This window comes from Sitophilus oryzae, unplaced genomic scaffold, assembly GCF_002938485.1.
Source record: "Sitophilus oryzae breed Bouriz unplaced genomic scaffold, Soryzae_2.0 scaffold_1508_pilon_pilon, whole genome shotgun sequence".
Taxonomy (NCBI): domain Eukaryota; kingdom Metazoa; phylum Arthropoda; class Insecta; order Coleoptera; family Curculionidae; genus Sitophilus; species Sitophilus oryzae.
The window spans coordinates 3,065,764-3,085,808 of record NW_022146179.1 but is presented as its reverse complement, the minus strand read 5'-3'; the positions used below and the strand labels follow the sequence as shown (position 1 = coordinate 3,085,808).

Genomic DNA, 20,045 nt, shown 5'->3' with positions numbered 1-20,045 from the left:
AAAGGAGCGAACACTCCACTATTAATCCGTAGATTTACGGACTTTGGATACAGTACGTTTAATAATACGAATTTTCTATCATTAAACAATTTAATATATTATATGATTAAACAAAAAACGGCATCAGAGTTGCCTTGGAAATGAAAATCGCTGTTATTTCATATGGAAAATATTATGGTATATGTCGTCATTTCCAAACCAACTAAACGACTTTCTCAAGAATACGAAATATTCAGTAACTATGAACGAATTTTTATTTTTGTTGTTTATTCTATATTTAACACGAATAAATTTTCAATGCATAAACGCGGATTTTTCATCCAAAGATATTTTCGTCAAACTTATTACAGATATTACACATTTTAATACGGCAACACTGTCGCTGTCAGTTCCACACTGTCTTCCATATATCTTCGCTAGCCGAATTGGAGAGAATGAGTGTTTTATGCGTTGGCCGCAGAACGAGTAGAGGCTCCACCATACAGCACTTGAGTTAAACGTAAGGGAAAATCAATTCAAAAGTATAAAATTATTTATTGTACATGCGACATATTGGATCTAAAATTTTCCACCTAAAAAGATTTTATTTTCTATCGTACAGAGGATACTGCTTATCCTACACATTCCAACTGTATGTTTGAACACAATGTCTTCTTATTGTTTTAAAGCATTACTACTGCATGTCTGTTTGTAGGCGTTATTTAAAACATTTTTCAATTCGCTCAATACATACCAGCCTTATCTGACGGTATGACTACAACATATTGTTTTAAACAAAACTAGCGCCAATCGATTATAAATTTTCATTATTCACAACGGTAGGTACTAATCGACACATTCACCTAAAGTCAATAAATCACATTAAATAAACAGTGTCAACTTCTAATTGTTCACTTGAATCATAAATTCATCCAATCTATTCGATAATCCCTTTATCATCTGTTGACGTAGCCAGCATAGATCAGTCGACCTGAAAATAGTATTATTTCTTCGCAAAATTGTCTTGAAAACTGATCAGAATTGGCGCCCAGTTTGATACGTTTGTTGGTGCTGGATTTTGATCGGGTTATGATGGGTGAGAACCCTGTTACTGACGAAGTGCAAAATCCGTATCGTCTGGCTAGTTTTGCTGCTGTAATACCAAACGTGGAACAATTCAAGATCATCAAGAAGAATGAAGATGATATCAAAGATAAGAGCAAAGAAGAAGATAACTTGGAAGAAGTAAACGTAAGTTTCAGTTCATTACCAAAAACATATTATCATTGTTAAATTCGATGTCACATTTCATTTTGTTTACAAGAATTTATGTGCCTAGTTCATTCTTTAGACTGTTGACTTATTCGGTATAGGCTTTCCGGAGACTGAGCTGCGAACAAATCTAACACAGCGGGAATACTGTTCCCAGGAAAATGCAAAGAGCAAAGAAGAAGATAACTTGGAAGAAGTAAACGTAAATTCTAATTTCCCTCATCGTGAAATGGACCAATCAGCTAATCTAATTTTTCGAATAAATTTTGTTTAGACAAGTGATTAGATCCCAAGACCAGTTTTCCTTTTGGGTTTTCTTTTTGTCGTTTATCACTAAATCTGAGAGATTTTTGGCAACAGTTCATTTAAAAACATTGATTTACAACTCTTATGTATGACTTAATAACGATTTTAATCGGTGAAAACCCCTTATTCGATATTATTTTGAACAAATAAGTGGAGAAAAATACGTCAGAATTTGATATGTTGACATGCGAAACGGTCCTCGATGCATTGTTGGGATGCGTAACCAAGGTAGCAGAAGCACAAACATTACTTACGAGACGTCATTTTGAAACGTCTTTAAATCTTTGCCTTTGATCTTTGCTTTAAATTTTATTTACCGCTGTAGTGAAAATGAATTGTTTGTAAAAAAATGTTGTCCGAAAATGTTAAATTTTATAGTTAATAAAATTCTTATAGTTATTTGCTTCACCTTAAGTCATTCGCTTCATTTCTAAGTCATTCAGGAAATAATCTAGCCGTATATCACTCAACCTATAAATTTAATTCATTAAACTACCTAAATAATTTTTTGCATGATTTTGCTTTTTAGAAAATAGTTTCATGCACAATAACTTTAGAATAAAAACCATCGACCGCTTCGCGGTCTCGGGTTTTTATTAAATTATTGTGCATTCAACTATTTTCCAAGCAAAATGACGCGCAAAATATATGTGAACAGTTTAATCGATTAAATTTATAGTTCTCGTGATATAATATACCGTGCTGGCAACTGTTACTTTTGAGTCGGCATTTACATGTGTGGAAATAAAGCGCATGGGATCTTATTAAGTCGGAGTGAGAGAAATGCGACCGACCGACGCGACGCGCGACGGTGTGCTGTTGCGGCGCGGCGTTGCCGATACGCCTTTCCCTATCAAGTAAAGTAAAATCACGATCGCAAACCGCTTATTTTTAAAAGACTTTTTTTTCAAGAGATAACTAGATAAAATCATTAGACATGTTTCTGAGCATCTGAAATGGAATTATGAAGATATCGTTAGGGTGTCATTTTTTTTATAAGGAGAAAACGTCAGTAATCGCGATAATTTAAAAACTCAACTTTTTAACACATAACAGGCCATAACTCAAAAACCACTTTAGATATTGAGACTTTTTTTATTTTCAAAACCGGATATTTTACAATAGGTATGTTTACATAAGAAAAATTCGATAAAGTTGTTTTTTTCCATTCAAAAATTGTAAACAATAAACAATCCATCCATTTACTTTTAGAGCATAGCAATTTTCAGCAATCGTGTAATTTTTTATTGATAAAGATTTTCACATACTGTCTACAAAGAAAATACAGCAGAAATATTAACAAAGTTCTTGAAAAAACTACAATCTATTATTTCTAATAGATTCCGAGATATCGATTTTTGAACTCAGAGTTCTAATAGCGCGACCACTATCGAACACCCACTCAATTCCACTTATTTTTACCAAAAATGCAAGTGTTTCTAGCTTGCACTTAAAAAAATTCAAGCTATAGGGAAAATTACAACGACTCGTTAATAAATAAACAAATCAAGTATCACGAGACGTAATTAAATCGTGAAACTGAACGCATGACGTACACCTTTCCCTAGAACTTTAAGTACTGACAGAGGTATTAGCTTTGTTCGGGTTCTTGTTATTACTGATTCTGAACCGTCCTAGAACTGTGATGCGTATGCGCAGAAGGAAATATAATATGAAGACATTATTTCATTTGCACATGTGCTGCAGAGCTCTAGGACGGTGCAGAATCGGTAATAACAAGAACCCGAAAAAAGCTATTGATTGGGTCGACCGGTCAACTGCGACAAATCTGCTATATCCCCTTCCACGTCTATTAGCGATGTGCACAGTCTCTCGGTTTATTTCATACGTTTGGCAACGTGTTTACTGTCCTCTCTTTGTTCGGTACATTATAAACGCATTGTACTCTTCTTACATACGGAAATCTCGACCCAAGACTAACCTTTGCCAGCCCTTAGTATGAAAATATACATACCGTTTCAAAAATGGTCTAATTCAGATATTGTGTTAAAAATGTTCATTTCAATTTATTTCATACCATGTCGTGCATCGGAACACGGGAGAGAGGAAACCCCATGTAAAATTTAAAAAGGTAAAATATTATCTTCCCAGATGATTTTATGCGAGAATTTAATGTTTTCTAAAGCAACTGTTAATATTGCCTTATATCTATCAAAAATAGTAGATAAAATAGTACTTCAACCGCGAGAGTAGATTAAATGGTACTTTAACAGCGAGGATAGCTTAAAAACTTTATTTCTTCTCGCACGTTTTTTAATTGCTTCCATTTTTGAAAATTTTGTATTCCTTTTCATAAGTTATTCGGGATTTAAATGGAAGTAGTTTGGATATGGCTTTTGTCGCCTCAGCCTGAATATCTGTTGGTAATTTACTTACTTCGTTTTGAGTCATTTCTGGCTCCAATTCAATCAGCAATCGACACGAAAGATAATTAAAAAATATTGACTCAAAACTGACAACTAAAGAGATAGCTTTATTTATTTGTCAAATTACATGGAAACCAACGCCAACCCAGCACAATATTTTTTCTACTCGTCATAAATTCCTTGAAATAATAATTTCTGAATATTTTTTAAAACGTAACTCGCTATGAAAAAAAATATTGTTTTATACGCGACGATAAAATTGCATTATCGTCTCCCGAAATTAATTCATAATTAATCTTTTCAGTCAACGATAAAATACAATTTTATCGTCTTAAATAAATATAAAAAATTACTATAAACTTTTTTGAAGAGGCGTTAAAGTCGTCTTTCGTCTAAAATTTCGTTACATTTGGAATAGACATCTAAAAGCTATTTGCAGAAAGCTACAATTAAAATACCAGCAAAAATATGATTTTCGATGTCACATTTAATTTTGTTTACAAGAATTTATGTGGTTTGGAAAAGATGCTTATTTTTTTCTGAATTGGAATGATCAAAAGAATTAGTTGAACTGAGAATAGTATTCACTTGATTGCTGTTCATTACTTGATCAGTCGCTGGCCTCGCTCATACTATATACATTCACTTTTATATGAAGACAACATCATATCACATCCATAACATCGATTTTTCTCCTTTTTGTTCGGTTTGGTTTGGTCAATAGTAATAGTAACTTTGTCTAAAAGAGTCTAATTCCCAAAATGATGTAGGTATGTTACCATTTTGCTATTAATGCTTACTAAAATTCTATACGAAGACGTCCGGTATTAAGTAACAACAGTATAAATTATATATATTTTAATTATTGTAACAAAACATTCCAGGACGATTAGATATATGGTATTTTATGTGTGTTTATTACAAGTTTTTAAAAACAAGGGAATAAAAGGTCATAAATTATTTTCATTTATATTTCTATATTTGTCATAATACATGTATATAAGATCAAGAAAAAAATATTTGTTTTGCGGATAAGATAAGCAAATAAAGGAATGGTGGTCCAAAATTACAAAATGTACTTTTCTGATAATTAATAATATACACTGAAAAAAAGGATCTCTCAGTCGAAATGGATATGACTTTGACCCAAAAGATTGGTGCTTTTCAATAGGGCCAAGAACGACGTTTCTTTGCCTATTAACTATCTTTTTGCCCATTAACTATCTTTTCATAAGCTTTAAAAATTACTTTAGAGAATAGAAGAATCTATCTGTCCAAAGTATTTCACTATTGACCCAAAATGAATATGCAAAGAAGTTCTTGGTACAGGAACAATCGAGGGAACAATAGTCTCTTTGATTCATGCAAAATTTCTTGATTGAAAAGGGACATTTCTTGATTATAGAGACACTTTTCTTAAACCAATAGCGAATACTATTGACTCAACTAAAATTTATTTTGATATAAGAGAACTCTATACATCATATATACAGACATATTACGAGGTATATTATTTTCTGATAAATTTAGGTTTTCCTGGTCTGTAGTAAAAGTAAACTGATATTATTTTCCTCGATAGTAGTTATTTCTGTTTCTTCACTCCTTGGTATTTTTAGGGTGGTTCATCACTCTACAAATTACAAAAAAATGTTACATCACGATTAATCAAAGTAAAGAAAATAAATTATTAAAATTATAAGCTTTGGTCACATTTTGATTTTTGACGACTTGAAATTCTAAAAGTTTTGTAATTATTTGCATAAAAAAATCGATACCTATATTCTTATTCTATCTATAGTCACGCATGCATTATCTATACAGGTTCATTAGGTAAATATCTCTTACCTTCAAATATAGCAAATAAATGCTCTAATTTCCATTTTTTCAGAACCTCCTTTAAATAATCCATATATCCTAAAATTTGTGCATAAAAAATGACAAATGCATGTTAATAACGATCACTAATTTGTTATACGATATGCGTTTAAAAAGCAAATTATGCAAAATTCCAAGTAACAAAACCCGTGCGTACTATATATGTGCGATCTATGAAATCTGACGTACGACTGATCGGACTGCCGACTGATTGTAATATACCGTCCTTCGTCATCGTCTTTGTGTGTCGTTATTATTTTTCATCAAAAGAGTATTTTAGCTATTGGAAAAATGGCCATGTTTCTTGAATGAAGTACTTCCTAACGTATTTTTCTTATTATCTTAAAACAAAGTAACTTGCACTTGGTTGAATGAAAATAGATTCAAGAGAAATTTTCGAATTTTTCAGGAGAACCAGCTTTCTTGAGTTAAGAGAGTTTTTCTTCAGGCAAATTATTTTCTTTTACGCTAATATAAATTCTCTTGCCACTAATTTTTTTGTCAAGAACGATGACGACTTTAGTTCAAGTCTATCTTTTTTATCAGTGTACAGTAAGGTTTTGCTTTGGGTTCCGATTTTCGGGTGTACGAGGAGTACACTCAACATGCTCAGACTGTACTGAACAAAGAAATAGCCAGTATTTTCGTAAGCAGAGAAGGGGTGAAACAAAATTTTTCACCCCTTCTCGTGGTGAGAACAAGATACTGTGGGTGGGAACCATACATACATAAGTATGGGGGGTAAAATGTATTAGTACAAGAAAATAGGCCTTTTAATACAAAGTTTTGGTAAAAACTTGAATTTTTCATTAATGACATTTGCTTCCATGACATTTACCGTCTAACTTCATCCACAAAATTCCACCATTATCCTTTTTAATTGGTATTTTTTTTCTTTGATCATAGATTGTCAGATAGTTATTTAATTTCAATTCTATTAGATATTTATTAGATTAATTAATATGACATTTTTAATAATCATACGTTAAACAAAAAGTAAAATATCAGCATTATAAATAATTTGCAAATTTGGGCATTATATATATTATAACATTATTAATTAAATTTTTATTCAAACATTAAACGTAAACTCGTAATTAATTAATTTTAATTTTTAATGTGGCTAAGTTTATTACGATATAAATTAATTACAGAAGTGGGATGTTTAAAAAAATAATATTACAAAAATAGTTTCTCTAGTATACTTCCTACAGTGCCATAGTCTATACGAAGCATTGGCTACCTCTCGCATGTACTTGTTATGTGTGTCATCAGTGTTTCACAAGTACATTATGTACAGGGTGTCCCACTAAGAATAGCTCTCGGCTGTATCTCGGAAAGTATTAGCCGTAGGACTTACGGTAAAAAATATTTATAACTAAAGGAGCTAAGAGAAATTGCTGGAAATTATTTTCAAGTTAGTAAAACGACCGCTAGGGGGCGCAACTGCTATGGAAAATAAGAAAATAGAATTTTTACAGAATTTTGTCTAGATAATGGGTACTAAAAATAATAGCTTCATAATCTTCAGCAAATATTGGATTTTTTTTGTTAGAACCATTTTCCCCTATCTGCTAAAATAAAGTGGCGGGGGGAAGGTTAGATCTATCTTTATTTAAATGTTAATAACTCCGGACTGGATTATCAGAATCCAACAAACGAGTGCTCGTTTAAAAGAGCGTTTCTTAGTCTATATTATACCATAAAAATAATAATAATAAGGTTTTGAGCGTAGACGCTAGGGGGCGCTTTCTTACAATTTAACAAACATAGCGCGTTTTTTCAAAAAAAATAAATAAATACGATAGTATATGTAATTTTAGCTGAGAATAAAGAGTAGTAAAAGCTTAAAAAGTAAGCGAAAACCGCATCATGATATATTCTTTCAAACCGAAGGTATTAGCAAAATTATAATAAATACCAAAAAATAAGCCCTTAATTACCTTATTGTTTAATAACGATTGTTTTCTAAATTTTCAAAGTAAAATGACTACGCTATTTTCGACTTGTTTGAAAAAAGGTAAAGAGAAAATGTGTCTTTTTTATCGAGATCTACCAGCCCTGTGAAAATATGCGCACTCATTTTAGATTCACCCTGTATAACAGATAATTTCTATAAAACTGTAGATCTGTCAACAATGCCTGCATGCCAAACCCTTCTGATAACACTGCATGTACCTGTTCCATTTTTTATTCAAATAAATTTTATACAGAATCATTAATAGATACTCGTATTAACAATACTTTTTTATCTTTGTAAATGAAGATGATTCATTGATTTATGATTATGAAAATATATTTATATTTTGATGATATGTACAATTTATTATTTTTTAAGATTGATCTACTTAAACAGGTAGTCTACACATCTCAAATGGAAGTAAATTAGTTTTTGTTAATCCTATATTAAATACATTATACGATTAACTGATTAAATTCATTAAGAAACAAAAGCTTTATCCTTTTTTAGGTCTTAGGGAATTTCCGCCAATGATATAATTCTATAAAATTCAATTAATAAAAGTATTATCTTCATTCTTATACCAAATCATATCGAGCGAACTAAACAAGCATTTTATTTATTTTTTCTTAGTTAATATTAACATTGTTATATTTATATTGAATGATAACTATTCTTAACTAAATATATTATATTAAGAAAAAATGTTTTAACTGAATTTTAATTATTTACAGGCACCAAATTATCCTACCCCTCCAATTCCAGTGGCAGAAGAAGTTACGGATTCGCAAGTATCTTCAGAAGTCGTTTTAAGGTATCCTCGTCGGACCGATAACAACATGGATAATAGAACAAGCACGTTACGATCACAACATTCACACTCAACATCAGATCTGGTAAAATACAGATCGCAACCCTTAAAATACTACCCTAAGGTATGTGTAATATATTATTCTTTCAAAAATGCATACACTAATATAACCTAAAGTAGACATAAATTAAAACAACTTTCGTTGCACGTCATCAATAACACCGTGCGTCGTCTTATGGAGTTTGCTGGTGGTCGTATTATGATGTGCAACGAAAGGTATTTTAATTTCCCCATAGTATATCATCATCATCATTATCATTTCAGCTTATTCAACCATTTCCAATTATGATATAGCTTCCCTTATAAATTCTCTTTGTAGTTGGGTCCATTGTTGGTAATGTGGGTCCAAGTTATCCCTGCTAATTTCCTAATATCATGGTCCTATCTCAGGTTATTCTGTCTTCTTCTAAGTCTCTTAATTCCTCGTGGGTACCATATGCTGTAATTTTTGTGGTTCACCTGATATCCGTTCTTCTTGCCAGGTATCCTGCCCATTGCGATTTACTTTTACTTTGGTCTTTTGTCGTATCCACTTTTTTACTGTCTCTCTTGGGTATTCCCAGTATATTTCGTTCCACTGAACGTGATGCGACCTGCAGTTTCTTTATAATGTCCGTTTTAAGTGTCCAGGTTTTTCATGCCTAAGTCACAATTGGTCGAATGTTTTCTTCTTTAGATAGAATGGGATTCTAGATTTGAATATGATTGAGTTTCTTCCATAAGTACTCAATGCTAACTTAATTCTTCTGTTGATTTCTGGTAGTAGAGATCCCGAGCTGTGTATTAGTTGTCCTAAATATATATATTCTTCTACTATTCCCAGTGTTGTTGTTTTTTTATTAAAATGTCTTTTCTTTCCACTAGTTTTCTTGTACATTACTTTAGTTTTTGCCAAATCCTTTGTGAAACCCATTTTATTGCTGGCTGTATTTAGTTCATTAGTTTGTGCTTGTAGTTCTTCAGGATTAGGACTGTCATCAGCGAATCTTAGATGGATAAGATATTCTCCATCTATTTTTAAATTTTTGTTGGTCCAGTCCACGGAATATTTCTTCTAATGTTGCTGTAAACAGCTTTGGGGATATCGCGCCATCTTGTCGTACTACTTTGCCAGTTGGGACCTCTGGAGTTGTTTTATATACCATTACTTTTGCTTTAGCTATATTAGCGGGAGTTTTTTTATAAGGGTTGTTAATATCTTGTTTCGCTAGAGCTTCTATTATTGCCTTAAGATATATCAAGTGGAAAGCCTTTTTAAAGCCTATAAAGGCTATGGCTAGTGGAAGTTCGTATTCTTTTGTTCGGCTGTTAGTTTTTTTAGTGTATGTATGTGACCAATCGGGGTGAAGCCGCTTCTAAGGCCTGCTTGTTCTTTCTACAAGTATAAGGGCGGTCCGAACTGTATACCGGAAACTTTGGCAGCATATTCTGCATGTAAAAATAAGTAAAAATGTTCGTATAAATGTCCTAAAATGCTTAGTTTCGGAGATACAGGGTTTCCTACACCCTGTATCTCCGAAACTATTCATTTTTATTTCGATCTTTTCATAATAATTGCTGAAATAACGTCAATATTTTTATGAAAATGGGTGGCTGGGAGTTTTGTAATATGAGAAATTTGATTTTGTTGTCAATACGACCCTTATTTGTAGGGAGCGCCACCTACATGTGTTTTAACTGTTATGAAGAGTAATAACTTTTCATCCGTACCTGTATAAAACTACTGAGTAAAGAAATATACATTTACGAGGATTTTTACGTAAAAAAGGTCTCTTGCTAAAAATTGCTACGAGTAATGGTTCTCCAGATATTTGGAAATTATCTATACCTCTCATCACTGACATGAAAATTAAACATGTTCACTAAATAGTTATTAGACTGAAATCATAAATCTGAAATATTTTTGTATCAAAAGTTCAACAGAAACTGTTTTATCATCATTTTTCCGCAGAAAAATTTATGATTAATTTAAAAAATAAAAATTTTCCAAATTTATTATTTCAATCTAACTATCTACTCAACGTGTTTATTTTTTTGTCAGTAATGACATGTAGGTATTGACTATTTCCATTCGAAATATCTTGAAAACGGTTGCTCGTAGCGATTTTTACCAAGAGTTTTTTACGTAAAATGTCACGAAAATGTATATTTTTTACTCAGTAGTTTTATACAGGTACGGACGAAAAGTTATTACTCTTCAAAACAGTTGAAATACATGTAGGTAGCACCCCCACCAACAGGAGTCGTATTGACATCAAAATAAAATTTCTCATGTCAAAAAACTCCTAGGAACCAATTTTCATCCAAATATTGACGTTACTTCAGCAATTATTTAGAAAAAATCTAAATAAAAATGAAACTTCTACACCCTGTATCTCCGAAACTAAGCATTTTAGGACATATATTTATACGAATTTTTTTACTTATTTTTATCTGCAGAATGTGCTGCCGAAGTTTCCGGAATACAGTTCGGACCACCCTGTATCAAAAAGTGGATCGAAATTATTTTTTAATGCTATATGTAATAAAAACGCGCATATTTGCGAAACCGTTTTACCGATACTTTTAAATTCTAAAAATACTAATTTTTTAATTATCCATCTAATCATCTACATATACATATAAAATGCTAATATTTATCTGTGTCGTCTCTACTGAAGTAACGATTGCTCTAGAAAGTTGCTTTTTTTACTAAAAGATAGCTAATTGGCTCTTCTAAAAACTGTCGTAGCCGGATTTTTTATTTTTCATTTAATTAAAAAAATAAAATAAAAAGTATTTTTTTCCTGATGTCGTGGTGGATGCGCCAGGCTTCAACTAGTAATATATATTTTAACAAAAAGGAAATGATGAGTGTACTAAAAAGATGAGGAGTGCAATTTAAAAAAACTTAAAACTTTATCATCAGTTTTTTATGACACCCTGTATACAACAAAATGTTATCAGGATATGCACATGCACCATTATAAAACATGCAACATCTGTATAAAAATATTTGCTTATCGTCAACAATAATGGCGATATAATTACGATACTTCCTTGCACTAATGGGCCGCCACCCTGTATAAGAAGGACATAATATAATTTACCACTAATAATCTATCTAAATAAATAAAACTTTATTATTATCTTTTTGATGAAGTAAAACTCATATTGTAGAAGATAACAGTGAGCACTTTCTGGAGAGACTTTAAGTAAAGAAATTGTAAATTTACTTGATTAAAGTCAATCGAATTTCATCCGTATTTTCACAATTTTCTCCGAAATCGACAAACTGAAAAGGAAATTTTCACCACTTAAGGACGCCGAGTTGTTAGATTTGGGTCATTTATCTTTTTTTTTCGTTTTAGACGCTTGTTGTTTCTCCAGCTTATAAAAATACGGAACGCTTTTAAAGTGACGGTTCCTTTATCCCAAAGGGAAATTCGAACAGACAGCAGCAAGATATTTTTATTTAATCAATTTAGTCGATATATAAAAAACAAATAAATAATGTTTTAAACAAATCGCTGGTATAAAAATGAAAGTGGTAAACGGAAAATCCATTATTAACAAATAATACTTTATTAACGTGTATTTTTTTGTTTTTTTTACATATGGACATGAACAATAATTCTGTAATATCAATTTGTGGAGTTTATGAAAAAAAAGTTCATTGTTTACTATTGAGACGACTTGTAGGCGCTGGTAATGAGCGCTTATAACCAGCTTTCTTTGTATCCGTACACTTACAAACGTCTGTTAATATTTTGAGGTTTTAACTGTTGTTAATGTAGGCTGCAATTGTGTGGAGAGCAGGTTTTCAAATATATACAATGTTTATGTTTGTAAACCTGCTCTTGTACAGGGTGAGTCAACGATAGAGTAAAGTCTATTATCTCATTTGTTTCGCTGTTTACAAAAAAAGTTAAATATAAAAGTTGTTGGGAAGATTAAGATACATATTTTAAAATTATTACAGAGTATACAGGGTGCTTCCTAAAAAACGTGGCGGGTATAACATGATTTTTTAAATGCAACTCCCTATTTTTTATTTTGTTTTTAAATTTCATAACTTTTTTATATATAATGTTATATACCTAAAATTAATAGTTTTTGTAATATTTGAATTTATTTCAACAAATGTTAAATTTCAGTGTGATAAAAAATTGTCAGTCATGCCATTGTTTCTAAAGTTGGACAACTAAAATTTGGTAGGCGAGTTTTATAGAGATATAGAAAAAGATATATGTAAAGATATTTTAGTTAGATGTTACAGGGTGTTTAAAATATATTTATGAATTTCAACTACCTACTTAAAATTAAAAAATCGCAATTTTTTATATGGTACACCCAATATATTATCATTTTTTATGATAGTTTTTACAAAATTCTTCAACTTTTATAAAGTATACCATATACCTATTTTTAACAGTTTGCGAATAATTCTGAATTTTTCAATTTTTACTTTTGTTTTAATTCATTTATGTTACAACATCATAGTTGCCATGACAAAACAAAAATATTTGTTATTTATCATTAACAAGTAGTTTAGTAATTAGTTATAATTGTTATTATTAGTTTATATTAATAACCAAATAAACTAAAATCACAGTCGTGAATTTTTTAATGTATTTCTATATCTATTATGAAAGATGACCCTTTGATTTTCCCTTGGAGCGAATAGCCATAGATTAGGGCAATATTAAATTACCTAGTTGAACACCCTTACCTAGTTTAACAAATTAAACTAAAATTCAAGTTTTGTATTTAAGTTGCTTAACAGACATGAAATTTTGATAATTACTACTTTCTATCATAGCAACTATGATGTAATGTGTAAAAATATGGATAAAAATAGAAAAAATTGGTATATTATAATAAACTATTAAAGATAGGTATATGACATACTTAATAAAAGTTTAAGAATTTCGAAAAATCTATCAGAAAAAATAATAATATATAGGGTGTACCATTTAAAAATTTTGAGATTTTTTAATTTTCAGTAGTTGAAATTCATAAATATATTTTGAACACCCTGTGGCATTTAACTAATATATATCTTTCTCCATCTTTATAAAACTCTCCTACCAAATGTTGGTACTCCAACTTCAGAAACAATGGCACCACTGCAATTTTTTTACCACATAGAAATCTAACATTTGTTTAAACAAATTTAAATATTACAAAAACTATTAATTTTAGGTATATAACATTATATATAAAAAGTTATGAAATTTTACGCAGAATCTAAATTAAAATAAAAAATAGGGTGTTGCATTTAAAAAAATGTATGCTATATCCGCCACACTGTTTTGAGACACCTTGTACACTATATAATAATTTTAAAATGTGTACCTTAACCTTCCCTATAACTTTTCTATTTATTTTTTTTTTTGTAAAACTCGAAACAAATGAGATTTTATTCTATCGTTGACTCACCCTGTACAATTACAAAAATTTGAAAGTTGGCCCCAGAGTATTTGATATGTACCCGCCTTCATATTAAATTTAAAATAGGCTATATCAAATTTATATATAAATTCTATCTTTCAGGAATCTAAAAATGACAAGACATTAGTTCTTCCTATAAACAGATCCAGACCTTTATCTTCAGTTGCATCATACGATGGTAATGTTTGTCAATAATTGTAAACTTTAAACCATTTTCTATATAATATTGTGCTTACAGGTAGTTTTCGAGAGCATAATAACAGGCGACCAATTTCAAGCCACCCAGACGATTTCAATCCATACAATGAGCTAGTAAGAACGACATCAATAAGCAGCGCACTCCGCCATGGGACATATAATAATAATGGTTTTGTAGAATCTAGTGGTGATGTTATTAATGGTACACTTCGCAAGTCACCATCTAGCTTTATTTCGGAATCACATCCACCTAGTACACCGTTGGAAAGGAGAAGAATGTTTGTGTAAGTAAATGTAATTACAGTGAAAGTGGAAAATCCAGGAAATAATGATCACTAAAGCTTCATTCAGAACCTCCCAATTAGTTTACGATCATTCACAATGTCTAAAAAACACAATTAAAATTAATAAAATATCCTAGCAACAGCTTGCGATAGTCTGTTGTATCCATAGAGAACGCATAATATTTAGCTTATAAAACAATAAACTTCTGATTTCTAACCAAAATTTTTCTTGACGGGTGACGATCAGGGACGCGAAAGTGAAATAGCAAAAGCGGTTCCACCGTTTCCACGGAAATTTCAAATAAAATAGTTCCTGCCTCAGGCGCTAGGTGGTAGTGCAATTAATTTTTAGGTTAAGAAGTTGCTACTAGTTACTGCCAGATGGCGTTAAATCAATTTTTTTTGTAGTTTCCATAGTTTCCAATGGCCATTGTCATACTATTGTCATATTCTCAAAAAATATTGTCGTTGTCATAACGCCAATTATAATATTATCAAATGATTATCAAAACGTTTTTCGAACTATAATTTGTTATATGTGTTTTAATTAGACAATTCCTTTTGTATGTGGTCCTAAAAATATAATGTAAGTCTATTTTTGCCATCATTTAAGTACCTATTTATATTTACTCCATTTACAAAACTTTGGGTGTATTACGTTGGTCTTGTTTTATTATAATAAACGATGTTTAAATATTTAACTTATAAATAAAAACTTTAAATAATAAATAATATTTAAACATGTTTGGCTTTAATTTTATTTACTAATTGTATAAATTATACTGTTGAATCTTATTTTTTATGCATCACAACGATACTTGTTATTAGTATTGTTGAAATTTAATTATTTTAGACTAAAATTCAATAAATACCCTCATTTAAAAAGCCCGCGCTTCGATCCGTTTAAAACAAGCCCTACTCAATAGATGGCGCCACTTCTGTAGGACCATTTTTCAGTATGGCAGAGTCCATTCTTTTTCTAGCTAGGTATATTCTTTGGTGACGATCTCGCACTCAGTGATAAGATGTTCTAGTGTTTCCTCATTTTCCCCACAGAATCTGCATTAGCCGTTGTTTCTCAGCTTCAGCTTACTGAGGTGTTCGTTGAGGAGACAGGGTCCTGTTAGAAACCCCGTAAAAATTCGAAGATTGTTTTTACTTAAATCCAGGAAAACCTTTGATTTTTCTCGGTCGTACGTTCTGAGGAACTTTTTTGAGTGTCGTAGACCGTTGAAGGACACCCATTCCGGGTTACGGATGGAGTCTTTTAGATTCTGCAATTATATACGCTTTCAGTTGTTTTCCGCCTGGGAAACAGAACGGTTCTGGTCCAGTTAGTGGAGTGTTTGCTCCTTTTCTAGCTAGATCATTTGCTTTTTCATTGTTTTCTCTCCCTTGGTGAGCAGGCATGCACCCAGAGTAGGAGGAGTTTATTTTCTTTGCCGAATTTGTTGAGCTTCTCTAGACATTCTTTGACCATCTTCGAATTGATGGTTACTGAGTTGATTGCGTTTAGTGCTGCTTGACTATCAGATATCGGACTATCTTCCTGGTATAGGGGGGACAGAATATTTTCCATCCTCCCTGTTCCACCCTCTACGAATTTTAAGTGGATAACCTCACGGTTGACTACACCCAACTTCTTCAACTGGCTCACAGAGTGGCAAAATTTAAAAAAGGTGGTCATAACTGGTTTCCGAATATTATCAGTAAATACATTAGTTTTAATCTAAATCGGGTCGCGAGGCATCTACCTTTGAATTGGTACAAAATATTTCTCATTTTTATCAGTTTAGTATGTCCAGTATTTTATCAAGCGTGTTTGTTAGTGAACATCGATAGGTTTCGAATTTTGATACGCTTGCTTTGGAGTATAATTAGTGGAAAAGTCAAAAGTTTGTTAACTTTTTCCAATAATTGAAAATTACTACCACTAATTATGACGTTATGAATCCATTATAATTAGGTAAACAAACTTCTACGGCTAATTGAAACATTTTTAATTTATACCACTGATTTCGAGGTTCTGAATGAAGCTTAAGAAATGCTAACAATTACACATTCGGCCAGCTTCAGTGATTGCTGGATTTTAAATTGTGTGGGAAGGATTCCCCCTCACACACAATATTAACTTCCGTTAATCACCCTGACCTTATAGATATATTTAGATAAAATCTAAGATCTATTATAGATCTAATATAGATCTATTGTGTTCCCATTTCATGAGTTACAACTCATCATACAGTCTCAGGGATTTGACAGAAACCAGTATCTGAGACGGTTTTATAGAGGTTAGTTCTCCACCTCCGATATCAGTCGTATCAAAGCTTATTGCACGAATAACTACCGTCTCGGCGGATTTACTGATGAAGTGTTCTGGTGTTTCCCCATTTTCCCCACAGAATCTGCATTTGCCGATGTTTCTAAGCTCCAATATACTGGCGTGTTCATGTGTTCATTGAGAAGACAGAGTCTTGTTAAAAACCCCTTGACAATCTAAAGATTATTCTCACTTAAATCAAGGAATATCTTTGATTTTGTAGGTCGTATATCCTGAGAAAGAGTGTCTTAGACCGTTGGAGGATTCCCATTCGACGTTACGGATGGAGTCTTCCAAATTCTTGAGTTCTGCTTTAAACCAGTGAATGCTATAGCATTCACTAGTATTTTTTTTTTCAAAAATTAGTTGTTGCACTTTTACTGGCATACTGTCAACATATTAGTGAATGTAAGTAGTTACTAGTGATTGTTAACATTTTGACTTTCATGGATATAACAATACCTGCAGCGGATAGAACTGACACTAAAGGTAGGTTCACTATACCTTCCGTATCAGCTCCCTTCGGTTTCCCTTCCATTTACATAAAATATTATAGCATGTAAATGAAGAGGACAATGCACACTCTGCGTTCCGTTTCCCTTCCGTTCCATATTCTTTCCTTCCATACGTTTTATTGCCGGACGGACTGTAGCGTATCGGAAACAGCGTTGTCAAGTTCTTACATTTGTACCAGCTCAATTAAAATTTTGCTGGTATTTATTCATTTTTTTACCTCTTAATTAAATCTATTACCTTTTTCAAAGGATACAAATTTTTTAAATAAAACTTTCGTAATGATATAAATTGTACAATAAAAAGTATAGAACTTATACGGAACAGAAGCTTACGTATAGCGTCAATACAATAAAAAATTCTGAACGGATATGGAATGAATATTATTGCTCTCATTGAACAAGGAATGCCCCAAATGGACGTAGCAGAGATAGTAGGTGTTATCCTGGGTATTCTATCGAAAACATATGCAAGGTACTTGGAACAAGGAACTCTCAAGAACAGGCCCAGACAAAGTTGTCAAAGAGTCAAAACTGAAGAACAAGACCGCTTTGTGTGCAAATTGCTGGAAGAAATCCCATTGATTCTCATCCAGAGCTACAAAGACAACTTCTGGCAGCTACAAATGTGAACGTTTCAGTTGAAACGATAAGAAAAACACTTTTCGTGCTCGTGGGCTGTACAGTAGGAGAGACTTACGAGTCCCACAGTTATCTCGGAAAATAAAATTTATCGGCTAAATTGGTGCCTTCAACATCAAAACAGGACAATTGAGAAATGGAAAAATGTTCTTTTATTAGATGAGACCAGAATTGGCCTAAGATCAGATGACCATCGAATTCGGGTTTCCAGAGCTCCAGGAAGACAAGCGAGACTCCACGCTGCTAAATCTGTAAGATATAAAAGAGGAATTGTAATGTTCTGGGGTCTTAAAGGTGTCATAGTTTTGGACTAGCCTGCATGTTTACCAGATCTAAACCCTATCGAGTACTACTTGTGGGAGCAGCTCAAAAGAAGGGTTAGAGTTCGTCGAAACAATCGAGGAAATATCGCACAGCTTATTGATACAGCATAAGCAGAATGGGAAAACATATCCCAAAACAACGTTGATAATTTAATAAGAAGCATGTTAGCGCGGATAGAAGCTTGCATAAAGGCTAGAGGTGGCAACACGGATTATTAAAATTATTATCAATTTTCTTTTTGTTCCAAACCAAAAAAATATCATTGTTTATTTTGGGAACTGTTTTTTTTTATTGCTATATGGATTATTTTTCATTAAAAGTCTTTGGTATTTTTTAATTTCAAGTTGCCGTTTGAGCCACGGCGATCAAACTTGGACAGAATTATGAGCGGTTTCTCTTGGCCATCTTGTCTATTAATGTTATTAACAATAACCCTCTTGTTATCACCCTGTACACAAATATCTTACCTAAAATACAATCAGAAATGTTGTCATGTAAAGAGCACCTCTTTTTTGTATGTAAAAATTAAAAAAAACAGGTTTTTGAACAGAAAATATAATATAATCATATTTATTTTTCAGGGAAACACTAAGTACGATTGCAAGTATTATATACGCTGTACTCGTTGTAACACTAGGAGTATCGTTATACGTAGTAGATTTTCTTGACATAGAATCCCAAGATATGCATCTTTTGGCTGAGGTAATTAGAACTATAATTTCCTAAACAGATTTGTCAAATAAATCTATATTTATTTCTAGGGTCTCAGCCTGTTTGTTTTACTCGTAGCCTTACTCTACCTGCTATATCTCACTGTGGATATTTCAATTTATATGCGCAAAAAAGGACAGTTCGAAAAACTAACCGAAAATTTTCCAGATGAATCTCTAGAGATAAAATCAAGTGAGGAAGGGGTGCATTACAATACCGATCTACAAAAAGCTCTTGCTCTAAATAAGTATTTAGATCATAGATATTGTTTAAATAAAGATAGGCATTCTAGCAATTTCTACTTAAAAGTTGGAGCTACAGGTATGTACTACAGTAGATAATATTTAGAATCTGGCAAGTTAAAGGAAAATTATAGACACTTTTAAATTAAGAATATTATAGTTATTTTTTATACAAGACGATAAAATGGTATTTTATCGTCTCGCGATTTCATCGCTCGTGAATTAATTTCGGGAGACGATAATGCAATTTTATCGTCGTGTATAAAACAATATCTTTTTCCATAGCGAGTTACGTTTTAATAAATATTCAGAAATTATTATTTCAGGGAATTTATTACACGTAGAAAAAATATTGTGCTGGGTTTGCGTTGGTTTCTATGTAATTTGACAAATAAGTATAGCTGTGTCTTTAGTTGTGAGTAGTGATGTAAAAATTAATCGTTACAAGTAACAGTTACTTTACGAGGACTCGAAGTAACGCTTACTATTTGAATTTAGGACTCGTTACTCGTTACTAAGCTAATTCGTTACTTTTGCGCCGGCAGTAATCGTAATCCCTGGAAATGCACGAACCGAAGACTCCTTACTTCGACGTAGGTCTAGCTATTATCAATATGTTTATGGTTAAAGTGTTGTGTTGACTTGACGCCGGCCGGTGTTTTGGATGGCAAATGTGTGATATTTTTATTACAATTATTATGGGGGGGATTGGCTCATGCCGACCCGGAG

At 32.0% G+C, this 20,045-nt stretch overlaps 1 protein-coding gene across 3 annotated transcripts in view; it reads left to right on the top strand.

Annotated features, from left to right (window-relative positions):
* Positions 1-847: 847 nt before the first annotated feature.
* The window catches only part of LOC115878412 (proton channel OtopLc-like), a 44,980-nt gene continuing 25,782 nt past the window's right edge, over positions 848-20,045 (top strand). The window contains exons 1-7 of one of the 3 annotated variants that reach the window (XM_030894926.1): positions 848-1,210; positions 1,434-1,453; positions 8,514-8,714; positions 14,186-14,261; positions 14,322-14,565; positions 18,945-19,065; positions 19,125-19,395. In XM_030894926.1, coding sequence (XP_030750786.1) covers positions 1,069-1,210; positions 1,434-1,453; positions 8,514-8,714; positions 14,186-14,261; positions 14,322-14,565; positions 18,945-19,065; positions 19,125-19,395 — 1,075 coding nt within the window. In that variant the 5' untranslated portion in view covers positions 848-1,068. Of the gene's footprint in view, positions 1,231-1,433; positions 1,454-8,172; positions 8,200-8,513; positions 8,715-14,185; positions 14,262-14,321; positions 14,566-18,944; positions 19,066-19,124; positions 19,396-20,045 lie in introns of those variants that run through there. The other 2 variants (XM_030894925.1, XM_030894927.1) reach the window with 2 other exon arrangements.